This window comes from Schistocerca cancellata, chromosome 3 (genome assembly GCF_023864275.1).
Source record: "Schistocerca cancellata isolate TAMUIC-IGC-003103 chromosome 3, iqSchCanc2.1, whole genome shotgun sequence".
In the NCBI taxonomy this organism is placed as follows: domain Eukaryota; kingdom Metazoa; phylum Arthropoda; class Insecta; order Orthoptera; family Acrididae; genus Schistocerca; species Schistocerca cancellata.
In genome coordinates this window covers 150,481,153-150,493,673 of record NC_064628.1, presented here as the reverse complement: position 1 = coordinate 150,493,673, position 12,521 = coordinate 150,481,153, and the positions used below count along the sequence as shown (strand labels likewise).

General features: G+C 40.8%; 1 protein-coding gene across 1 annotated transcript in view; it reads right to left on the bottom strand.

Moving 5' to 3' along the window:
- The window catches only part of LOC126174771 (intermembrane lipid transfer protein VPS13D), a 531,199-nt gene that overhangs the window by 296,546 nt on the left and 222,132 nt on the right, over positions 1 to 12,521 (bottom strand). The window contains 2 exon segments of the mRNA XM_049921112.1: positions 3,042 to 3,282; positions 11,634 to 11,770. Of these exon segments, the coding sequence (XP_049777069.1) occupies positions 3,042 to 3,282; positions 11,634 to 11,770 (378 nt within the window).

Below are 12,521 nucleotides of genomic sequence, written 5' to 3'. Positions count from 1 at the left end.
TGTGTCAGTATATTCGCATTGTGAAGGGACAGATCAAGATAAGATGGATAGCTTTTATGAGGCACTCAGTGATGTAGTTGTTAGAGTAAAGGACAAGGACAGTGTTCTGCTCATGGGTGATTTTAATGCCAGGATTGGAAATCGAACAGAAGGGTATGAAAAGGTTATGGCTAAATTTGGAGAGGATATGGAGGCCAACAGGAACGGGAAACAATTCTTGGATTTCTGTGCCAGTATGGGCTTAGTAATCACAAACTCCTTTTTTAAACATAAGAACATTCACCGGTATACTTGGGAAGGCAGGGGAACCAGATCTGTCATTGACTATATAATAACAGATCAGGAATTCAGGAAGGCTGTGAGGGACACACGTATATTCAGGGGATTCTTTGATGACACTGATCATTATTTAATCTGCAGTGAAATTGGGATTGTGAGGCCGAAAGTGCAGGAGGTCAGGTCCATATGTAGGAGGATAAGAGTGGAGAAACTTCAGGATAAGGAAATCAGGCACAAGTACATAACAGCGATCTCAGAAAGGTACCAGTTAGTTGAATGTAGTCAATTACAGTCATTGGAAAAGGAACGGACAAGGTACAGGGACACAGTACTAGAAGTGGCTAAAGAATGTCTTGGAACAGTAGCATGTAAAAGTAGGATGAAGCAAACAGCTTGGTGGAATGATACAGTCAAGGCAGCCTGTAAAAGGAAAAAGAAGGCGTATCAAAAATGGCTACATACCAGAACCCAGGTAGACAGAGAAAGTTATGTTGAAGAAAGAAACAAAGCCAAACAGATAATTGCAGCATCCAAGAAGATATCGTGGGAAGACTTTGGAAACAGGTTGGAGACTATGGGTCAAGCTGCTGGAAAACTATTCTGGAGTGGAATTAGCAGTCTTCGAAAGGGAGGTAAGAAGGAAATGACAAGTATTTTGGACAGGTCAGGAAAACTGCTGGTGAATCCTGTGGATGCCTTGGGCAGATGGAGGGAATATTTTGAAGAGTTGCTCAATGTAGGTGAAAATGCGATCAGTAATGTTTCAGATTTCGAGGTAGAATGGGATAGGAATGATGATGGAAATAGCATCACATTTGAGGAAGTGGAAAAAATGGTCAATAGATTGCAGTGCAATAAAGCGGCTGGGGTGGATGAAATTAAGTCGGAACTCATCAAATACAGTGGAATGTCAGGTCTTAAATGGCTACACAGGATAATTGAAATGGCCTGGGAGTCGGGTCAGGTTCCATCAGACTGGACAAATGCAGTAATCACACCAATCTTTAAACATGGAAACAGAAAAGATGGTAACAACTACAGAGGTATCTCTTTAATCAGCGTTGTGGGTAAAATCTTCTCAGGTATTGTTGAAAGGAAAGTGCGAGTATTAGTTGAGGACCAATTGTATGAAAATCAGTGTGGGTTTAGGCCTCTTAGAGGTTGTCAGGACCAGATCTTTAGCTTACGGCAAATAATGGAGAAGTGTTATGAGTGGAACAGGGAATTGTATCTATGCTTTATAGATCTAGAAAAGGCATATGGCCGGGTTCCTAGGAGGAAGTTATTGTCTGTTCTACAAGATTATGGAATAGGAGGCAAACTTTTGCAAGCAATTAAAGGTCTTTACATGGATAGTCAGGCAGCAGTTAGAGTTGACGGTAAATTGAGTTCATGGTTCAGAGTAGTTTCAGGGGTAAGACAAGGCTGCAACCTGTCTCCACTGTTGTTCATATTATTTACGGATCATATGTTGAAAACAATAGACTGGCTGGGTGAGATTAAGATATGTGAACACAAAATAAGCAGTCTTGCATATGCGGATGACTTAGTTGTGATGGCAGATTCGATTGAAAGTTTGCAAAGTAATATTTCAGAGCTAGATCAGAAATGTAAGGACTATGGTATGAAGATTAGCATCTCCAAAACGAAAGTAATGTCAGTGGGAAAGAAATATAAACGGATTGAGTGCCAAATAGGAGGAACAAAGTTAGAACAGGTGGACGGTTTCAAGTACTTAGGATGCATATTCTCACAGGATGGCAACGTAGTGAAAGAACTGGAAGCGAGGTGTAGCAAAGCTAATGCAGTGAGCGCTCAGCTACGATCTACTCTCTTCTGCAAGAAGGAAGTCAGTACCAAGACTAAGTTATCTGTGCACCGTTCAATCTTTCGACCAACTTTGTTGTATGGGAGTGAAAGCTGGGTGGATTCAGGTTACCTTATCAACAAGGTTGAGGTTACGGATATGAAAGTAGCTAGGATGATTGCAGGTACTAGTAGATGGGAACAATGGCAGGAGGGTGTCCACAATGAGGAAATCAAAGAAAAACTGGGAATGAACTCTATAGATGTAGCAGTCAGGGCAAACAGGCTTAGATGGTGGGGTCATGTTACACGCATGGGAGAAGTAAGGTTACCTAAGAGACTCATGGATTCAGCAATAGAGGGTAGGAGGAGTCTGGGCAGACCGAGGAGAAGGTACCTGGATTCGGTTAAGAGTGATTTTGACGTAATAGGTTTAACATCAGAAGAGGCACCAATGTTAGCACTGAATAGGGGATCATGGAGGAACTGTATAAGGGGGGCTATGCTCCAGACTGAACGCTGAAAGGCATAATCAGTCTTAAATGATGATGATGATGATGATGATGATGATGATGATGATGATGAGTAACAATGGTATAACCTAAGCTGACAAAATATATCTACTTCTTCAAAATACCAGTCATGCTGCCCTTTCATGACCCCCACCCCCTCCATCATCATCATCATCATCATCATCCTCCTCCTCCTCCTCCTCCTCCTCCTCCTCCTCCTCCTCCTCCTCCTCCTCCACATCCACCAACTCCCTTGTTTCCCTACTGTTTCCTCACCCCTTCCACCATGCTTCTCTTCCACTACCCAACCAAATGTAAACCAGTATTTGACACATACTTTAGCATGTAGTAAAGGCCTGATGTTCACTAATGTGTCTGACCGAGCTCTTCATCAAGAACCTCCATCCTATTTTGCAAATGAACAAACCTGCTTCCAGATCTTACCTGAAGCTGTAATATTTGCTGGTCTTCTGAAACCAGTCCCCAGGTGACATGGAAGTGATCCTCTGACCTCCGGAGGTGGCTGTACTGCTAATGTAGCAGCAAGATTTGGACATGACTTAGAGACAAATGAAGGCGGTTGCACATACTGACCATCACTCTGTGCAGATGACACAACTATACAACGATGTTTGTCTCCAGGTTCCTTCATCAAATCCTCCATCAACAGAGATCGCAGGCACATCTAAAAGAGGAGAGAAAAGTTCTAAATTAATGGATTTATTCAGTATATTTTTCCCATAATAAACTATCAAGTATCAGAAAATACAATAACACACAGTTTGTTGTGTGCAACAGCAATTACACCAATGATATACCCACATGTTAAATTATCGCTAGCTGTCACAGGCATAAAACTAGACCAGAACTAAAATACAAATTAAATGCTGTTCATTATCTAACTTAAGTTTTAATAATTCTTTCATTAGAAGAGTTGGAAAAAAAGAAATCAGTAAAAGTAAGGGCAGATTGTTCAGGCACAAGAGGAAAGCAAAAGTGCTCAAACCTTCGAATCAGAGAAGTAAGATGTGAGGCATGAAAGTACATGAAGTAGTTACAGTGGGCAAGAAGCAAGCAGAGTGCAGTGAATGAGAATGTCTAACACTTATGCACTGTTTTTAAAACATGACACATTTTGCAGGTTTCAGAGTTTCAACAAAAAGAGGAAAAACTTTAGATGTAACACTCAATCAAGAACAGAATCATCAGAGATGGGGCAACATCTCAGACTAAGTACGGATGGAAGCAGGAAAATACCACAACGTTTTTCAATAAAACACTATAACCATCAACTGAAACGAAGCAAGGAATGCATAAAAAAACTTTATCTTTATGGCCACAAAGAGTTCTAGCTCTTCAGATACAAGTTGTTGCAGAGTGAGTTTTCAGAATTTAGTATACAAATATCCATTGTGTCATTTTTAAACAAAAAATTTTTCTGCCTTTCATTTTCTTTTATGTAGCACATTGTATCTACTACATTTTTGCCTAGATCATAATTTATTTACAACCAATTACAACTTCACAGAGTTCATGAATTTTTGTAAATATATTTGGTATGTGTACAAAGGTTTTGAATTTATTTCTTTAACTATACCTGCCAGTGGACATCATGAAGGAGAAGTCAAGCTGACATGTAGCGCAACTGAACAGTGTGCAAGTTGCTCAAATTTTGAAGCACTCCACTGAGGCTGAGAAACTCCCCTTTAATGAGCTTTGTTAGTTGCTTACACGCCATTTTTGCCATCAACCCATTTGGTGGTGGCCGGTTTACAGCTTAATCAGCATCACAAGTGCCCTGGGCAGTCATACGCAATGTGGATCATCCTCTTGCAGGGCCTCTCACCAAGTGTTGTTTAGAGTGTCCGAAATGCCACCTCATATGTATTCACTAATTCTGAACTTGATTGCCAGGCTAGCTCCTGATCACAACATTCGGATTAGGGCATTGACCTTGTCTGACCCCTTTTTAAGTGACATTGCTCAAACTGCAGAATCACATGAGCTTATGGAGATGGCATGGGACATCCTTTCTGATAATTCACTATTGGCTGATGGCTCAACTGGATGTACATGGTAAACAGCCACTGGTTCCCCACTGTATAACCAAGGCGGCTAGACTCTTGCCCAAGTCATTGTGGACTGCTGCTGTTGATGAAGTCAGTGCAGTGGCATCACTGCACTTTCCGTCCTCACCCATGCCGAGCTCGGCAGGCTCACACCACTTGCAGCGTCATCATTCCCGCCAGCAATATTTTCCAGGTCCTTAGCACCATTGTCCTTTCAGTCGTCCGGCAAGCCAGCTGTCTGGCCTCAACTGTCATTTGATGCATGTTAGCCATGACTGCCAGCATGAGGGGGCCCTGTGTGTGGTATGGTGAGGAACAGGTCAACTGGCAACTGTTTGTGACAGTGGATGGGCTGTGAGTCAGTCATCTGATGCCCTGGTGTTTTCACTGGACTCTGGGGCTGCATCCAAATCCCTGCATGTGTCGCCCCAAAGTATTTTGCTGATGTTGGTAGTGGATAGGCAGCCAGTGCAATTTCATGCAGACACAGAAGCGGCAGTCAGCCTAATTAACTTAGATACAATCAGGCTCTTGGGGTGCCTAGAGTTGCAATGGCCGTTTCGTCAGCTTACGTCTTACATTAAACTGTGTGCTCCTTTGTGGGAGCAATTCTCTGTATCCACATGTTATAAGAATGTAGAAAGTCAACTTAACTTGTTAGTGGCCAACTAAGCATGTGTGCAAAATACTTTTGGACTTGTTGGATTTTCTGTTTTTGGCTCCCAGATAGTTAACAGAGTGCATTCAGTGTCTCAATCCATCCCTATTCACAATTTGAACCCATTATAGAGCTCCTACAGGAGCTGTTTGAGAACATCTTGGTCTGAGCAGAAAATTTTGAGGCCATTGTTGGTACCCAAATTTTGTCATCTCCACCTCATTCCCTTTGCCACATGCATCATGGCAAACGCTGAGTTGCAGTGTTGGCAGGATCAGGATATTGTCTCCCCTATTTCGTCGTGTATGTGGACCAGCTCTTTGGTGGTGATTCAGTCAGTTTTCCAACACCACCTGGAGAATGGCCCTTGTTCCAAGCTTGAGAACTGGAGTTTTTTCCCTGAAGGTGAATTTTTTTGGTCATGTGCTTACTCAAGATTATTTTGTCCACCTGGATGATGACATCAAGACCACTGTCAACCTACCAGTGTCCAAAAACCTGAAGGAGCTCGAGTCTTTTTGTGTAATCTTTTGTAATATGCTCAGTTCATTCCCACTCCATGCCCACATGCCAGCCTCTCAACTACCTTCATCAGTAATGCAATAAGTTTGTCTGGTATGCGGATTGTCAAGGCACTTTTCAGTCTCTCAGGCAGTGTTTGTGCTCTGCTTCCTGTCTGACTTCCTTTACATTGAGCAAACCTTTAACCCTGGCCTGTGATGCTTCCCAGAATGGCACTGGTGCTGTCTTGTCACACCAGAACCCAGACGGCATCGAACAGCTCTTCGCTTATGCATCATGAGTGCTAGCTATTATCTTTGGGGTTAAAAAGTTCTATGTCTTCTTCTATGGGGTTAAATTCCACATCAATGATCACATGTCATTGGTTTGCTTATTTGGCCTTCATTACAAGCAGAAAGATAGGAGTGTCCACTGGTTGCAGTGGTGGACCCTCTTTCTCAGTAACTATTGATATGACATTCGTGTGCTATGGCGGCTACCAAGGGGACCTGATCTGGAGTTTGACTGGCAAACCACATGGTTGTTGGTGGTCAACGCAATTTCCCATATGTAGCCAAGCTGTCCTCTATGTTGCTGACTGCCACAGTTAGTGCATTCATAGTCACTTTTGCCATTGATAGGCTCCCAGGACCCTGGTATCTGACAACAATCGCCAGTTTGTGCCACAGGAGTTTGAGGACTTTTGTGTTCACAATGATACTGAGTATCTGACTACTGCAGTATTTCACCAGGTTTCTAACTCGGAGTTGGAGCACTTCATGCATACATTTAAGATCCAAACAAAGAAGTCTGTGTCTGCCGCTTCGTGTGGCAATGCACTGTCGAGTTTATTGGCTACATACTAGGACGGTGCCTGTCAACAGGAATAGTCTGGTGGAAAGTAACCATGGATGTGCGGGTTCCCCTGTATTTGCTGGACTCTTGAGTGTCATTTCACAGACAACTGTGGACCATCATGTTTTCCTCCAAGGGCTATCATTTGGGTACAGTCCTTCAGCCAGTGGCAGAAGTGGCTGTTAGGTATCATGGTGAGCCACAAAGTTCTGAAGTTGTTTGTGGTGGATGTTGGTAGGGAGCAAATCAGCTACGTCCACAACCTGTTGGGGCATCACCACTGCAGTCTGCTGGTCTGCCAGGCAGTCGGTTCAGTCACAATGTTGTTCTGGGCAAGGGCTTCCACTTGCAGCACTGTGTTTCACTAATGCCGCCCCCTCCCTTACTCGGCTTTCACCTGCAGCAGTGGCCCCCAGTGAAGCACGCATCTGCACCTGGCGATGTATAAAATAAGCACTCTTACTCTCCCTGATCTCTATTTGGATTTTATATACTTCACTGGCATATTAGGTTTGCAATTATTCATGCCTTCTTTCCAATATTAATAAAAAGTACCCTTCACCAATGCCCAAGGAGAAATTTTCTCAGATTGCCATTAAATTTTACTTTGCTGTCTGTCAGACATTTCGTATAAAGTGATTGAAAAATTTTGTTGCAGTACAGTGCACCCTTTTTTGCGCCAAAGACAATCTTAATGTGAAGCAATGAATGTTATTTTTCCTCCTGGTACTGTAATTAAGTATTTCATTGTTCCTTCTGAACTGTAGTGGATTGTTTACAGCAAACTTCATGAAGGAACAGATACATTGTGAAGCAGTGGTCAGACTGCCGAACTTCTTAAACAGTTGTCTATGAGGTGATCATGGGTGAGTGTTACATATTATTCTTACAGCACATTTTTGCTCAAAGAAGACTTTCTTTCTTCAAAATGAGTTACCTCAGAACATTATTCCACATGACATTACTGAATGAAAACATGCAAAATATGTCAGCTTACTGATTTGTTTCTCCCCATGATCTGCAATGATTCTAAGAGTAAATGTGGCAAACTAAGTCATTTTCGGAGGTCCAAAACGTCTTTTTTTTCCTAATTTAGAATCTCATCAATATGGAGCCCTAAGAATTTTGATGTTTCCACACTATTTATTATTTCTCCACCATATGTTACACTTATCATTTGTGCAGGACTTCTAGATGTGCAGAACTGAATATTCGCAGAAAACCTGTCAACAATACTTTTAAGAACTTTACTTGTCAGTTCTTCTGTTTCTGTACGTATGATTGGACTGATTACAATACTAGTGTCATCTGCAAAAAGAACTAATTCTGCTTATTGTATACTAGGTGGAAGATTGTTCACATATAAGGGGAACAGTGGTGGACCTTGGGGAACCCCACATGTGATTTCTCTCCAGTCAGGATTATGTCACTACACTACTTAAATTACTATATACAACTTTCTGCACTCTTTCAGTTAGATATGATATTATTCGTTGGTTGGCTATAACATAAATCCCATCAGACAACAAATTATCTAGGAGAATACTGTGATTCACACTGTCAAATACCTTAAAGTAGTTGCAGAAAATACCAACCAGCACTATTTTATTACTTAATGCTTGTAAAATCTGATGAGTGAATCTGTAAATAGCATTCTCAATCTAGCAACCATATTGAAATCCAAACTGTGATTTGCTAAGGATACTATTATTGCTAAAGTGAGATACTATTCTAAAATACACTATTTCCCAAAAATTTTCAAGAATGATGTCAGCAGTGAATCAAGTCAGTAGCTATTGGCATCTCTCTTACCACCTTTCTCGAAGAAGGGTTTAACAATGGCATATTTCAGTCTCTCTGGATAAATGCCGTGAATCAGTGATGCATTACTTGTTTCACGTAAGACTGGGCTTATTACATGGGAACAAATTTTTAGTACTCTATTGGAAACACCGTGCAAACCAGATGAGCTTTTAATTTTTAAGAGGATGAATAATTTTCTTAATTTCAGGAGAAGGAGTTTTTGATACATTCATATGACTGAATGTCATGAAAGTTACTACTTCAACACACACTTATTCTATTGCTCTTTTGCTGTTTGTCCCTATGCTTTCTTCTATATTTAAGAAGTGATTGTTAAATGCATTTGCTACCTGTGGCGCATTATTTATAGCCCATCCATTCAGTTCAATAGATATTTCGTCTTGTTCTGTGGCTGGTTGTCCTGCCTCTCATTTCACTACATTCCGCGTAGAATTCTGTTGTTGGAAGTACTGATTTCTGACATTATGTGCATGTGCTTTGATTTTCTAATAAAATTTCTTAGTAATTTTGAGTAGTTTTTGTAGTTTGCAGCTGCTGGAGGATCCATACTTGTTCTTGCCACAAGATATATTTCCATTTTCCTTTCACAAGATACTTTAATCCCTCAAGTGAACTATGGCTCTTCACATAGCTGTTTAGTGTCCTTTTTGATTAGCTTATGTGGAAAACTATTTTCCAATAATGATATGAATTTATCAAGGAATAGATAAAATTTTATGTTAGCATTTGATTCATTATATGAGCGCGAGTCAAATGAAAACCTTAAATTTGTAATAACAAATCGAACTTTCGCGCCATTATCCTGTAAGTCGGTAAGCATGCTACAAACAGCATGCAGAATGGCCTGTAGGTGGCAGCATAGTGCAGATGCACACATACCGCTGCAGTATCAGTACAAAGATGGCCGCCCCACTTGCGACTTGCACCAGGGAAGAACAGCGTTCTGTTATTCAGTTTCTGCGTAGTGAAGGTGTGAAACCTATTGAAATTCATCACTGAATGAAGGTTCAGTAGGTGATGCATGTTTATCACAGCAGCAAGTCTACGGATGGAGTAGGAAGTTCTCAAATGGTGTGACTTCAGTGGAAGATGCTCCTCGTCCAGGTCAGGCACAATGAGTTGTTACTCCACGGAACACTGCAGCAGTTCAAGCCATAGTGAAGGAAAACCACCAAGTGAATCCGAATGACATTGCAGCATGTTTACAGATTAATCATGGGTCAGCACACCACATTGTGCATGATGTGCTCCACTTTCACAAAGTGTCTGCAAGATGGGTGCCATGGCAGCTGACTCCTGAAATGAGAGAAAGACTTGTTGATGCTTGTGAAGAACTTCTTCGGCACTTTGAATGAGAAGGTGATGGCTTCCTTGAAAAAATCGTTACTGGGGACGAAACCTGGGTTCACTTCCACCAACCAGAAATGAAGAGAGCGAGCAAGGAATGGCGCCATTCCTCATCACCAAAACCAAAGAAGTTTTGAACAGAACATCAGCAGGGAAGGTTATGCTGACTCTTTTGTGGAATGAAAAGGACATACTTTTGGAGCATTACATGCCTATAGGGACCACCAGTGCATCATACACAGATCTCATAAAAAATCATCTGCGGCCTGCAATCAAATCAAAGCGACGTGGATTGCTGTCAGCAGGTGTCTTTTGCAACATGTCAATGCAAATCCCCACACTGCCCATACAACAGTTGCAACAATCACAGACCTGCATGTTGAGTGTCTTCCTCATCTGCCATACTCACCAGACCTTGCCCCAAGTGACTTCCATATGTTTTGACCACTCAAAGACTCAATGGAAGGAAAGAAGTTCCGTTCTGATGAAGAGGTACGCCACGCGATGCATGAGTGGTTGCACGGACTACCAAAAGAATTTTTTTCTAAAGGAATTTATGCACTTTGTAAGCGCTTGAAGACTTGCATTGAGCATGGGGGAGATTATGTTGAAAAGTGATACAGCTTTGTAACACTTCAGGGCAATAAACAATATTTAAAAAAATATTTAAGGTTTTCATTTGACCCAACCTCATTAATTACATCCCATGTCATCACTTGTAAACTATTCATAAAAACATTTGTCCTGGAATCATTAATTAGTCTAGATTATTTTTACTGAAGTGTATCCATACTGTAAAGTGCTATGTTATTTATCCTAACTAACAGTGCATCACGATCAGAGAAAGTATTTGTTATTGGGTAAACAGTTATTTTCTTACTCTGAGCTTCATCAGAGAAACCATTATCAATTAGGGTCCTACTGTCTTTATCCACCTATGTTGGAAAATTAATTATTGAGACAAATATGATGATGTTTGGTTTGTGGGGCGCTCAACTGCGTGGTTATCAGCGCCCGTACAATTATCCAATCCTTGCTCAGTCCAATTTCGCCACTTTCCTGGATGATGATGAAATGATGAGGACAACACAAACACCCAGTCATCTCGAGGCAGGTGAAAATCCCTGACCCCGCCGGGAATCGAACCCGGGACCCCGTGCTCGGGAAGCGAGAACGCTACCGCGAGACCACGAGCGGCGGACTTTGATTGAGACAAATATGTAAGTTCCAAATAAGGTTTCCAGATCATTTTTACTGTCAGAAACCTTTAGAAAACCCATACTGAAGTCACCAAAGACTATTAACTTCTTGCTGCTGTCTGACAGCACAGTAAGATATCTAGATTCCTCATAAATAGTTCAAAATTTCTCAGTAGGGATCTAGATACAGTTACAATTAAAAGCAAACTACTTTTCAGGATTAATTCATAAGCACACATTTCTATGTTCTAATCACTACAAAATCATCTTCTCTCAATGTTTTTGAACTTGTGCTCTGTCTTAAAGTATGCAACAACTCCTCCTTTCCCTATGTTATTTCTGCTTGAGTAGGCTGCAATAGTGTAACCTTTTACATGGAACTTATCTAAACCTGTGGTTATGTGGTACTGAGACAGACAAAGCATGTCCATCTTTTCAGAGCTCTCAAAATTTTCCAAACAGCTACTGAACATTCTATTCACTAACAAATTTCCCTTTAAAAATAGTAACAAACCGTCTTATTTTTCATTACAGTTAATTAAAATCAGCTACATTATGTATATATGCAGTTTTGGCAATATACCTGTATGTTGGTTTCATAACGATGAGATCTATCAAACTGAACACTGAAGTCTCTTATAGACAAATCTACTAGGCCTTGTTCTCCTCTTCCAAAATCACCTTTCAACTCTGCTATGAATACTGGAAGATCAAAGGACACTGCAAGAAAAAGAAGAAATACCCACGACATTAATGAAGAGCTATACATCACATTTTTATTCAACCAAGCACTGCCAATAATAAGTGTGTGTGTGTGTGTGTGTGTGTGTGTGTGTGTGTGTAAACCAAATTAATGATTTCCATACGAGGTTCTTTGTGAATATACTACATATTTTGGTCATAATCATTCAGCTCAAGCACAGTCCAAAAGATAGAAATTTCAGTACAACTACAACTACATTTTGCAGAAATTAATTTGGAACACTTGATGAACAGAAACAGTGCTTTATTAGGCTTATCCCTACTGAATATGGTATCCTCCTGCCTTTCTCTATTCTGAGAACTGATTCACAGAGTTACCCAGTGTAGCCACAGTCTTGTGTTTATCTTCAACCCAAGTGAAGATTTTCTCGTATGCATTCAAATTACTCAGTCTTTGATTGATTCCTGGTGATATTACAGTTCTTTTTGATCATCATTAGTGTTGTATGCAGTGAATATATCATATTTACACTGTGCAACAAAAGTATAGGCTCACTTTTTCAAAACCTCATAATTATCTTCCATTTTGACACATAAGTTTGAAATTTGGCTCAAACATACCTACAAACTACCTCTGCTACAATGCAAAAGCATGTCACCCTGATATGTCCCCCTTGGGATTCAGCAATCCAAACAGCAAGGTGTCAATGCATGTAAAAAAAAGTCACAGCTGAAGTTCATGTGAGCTATAAGGTGGGTGGATGATGTC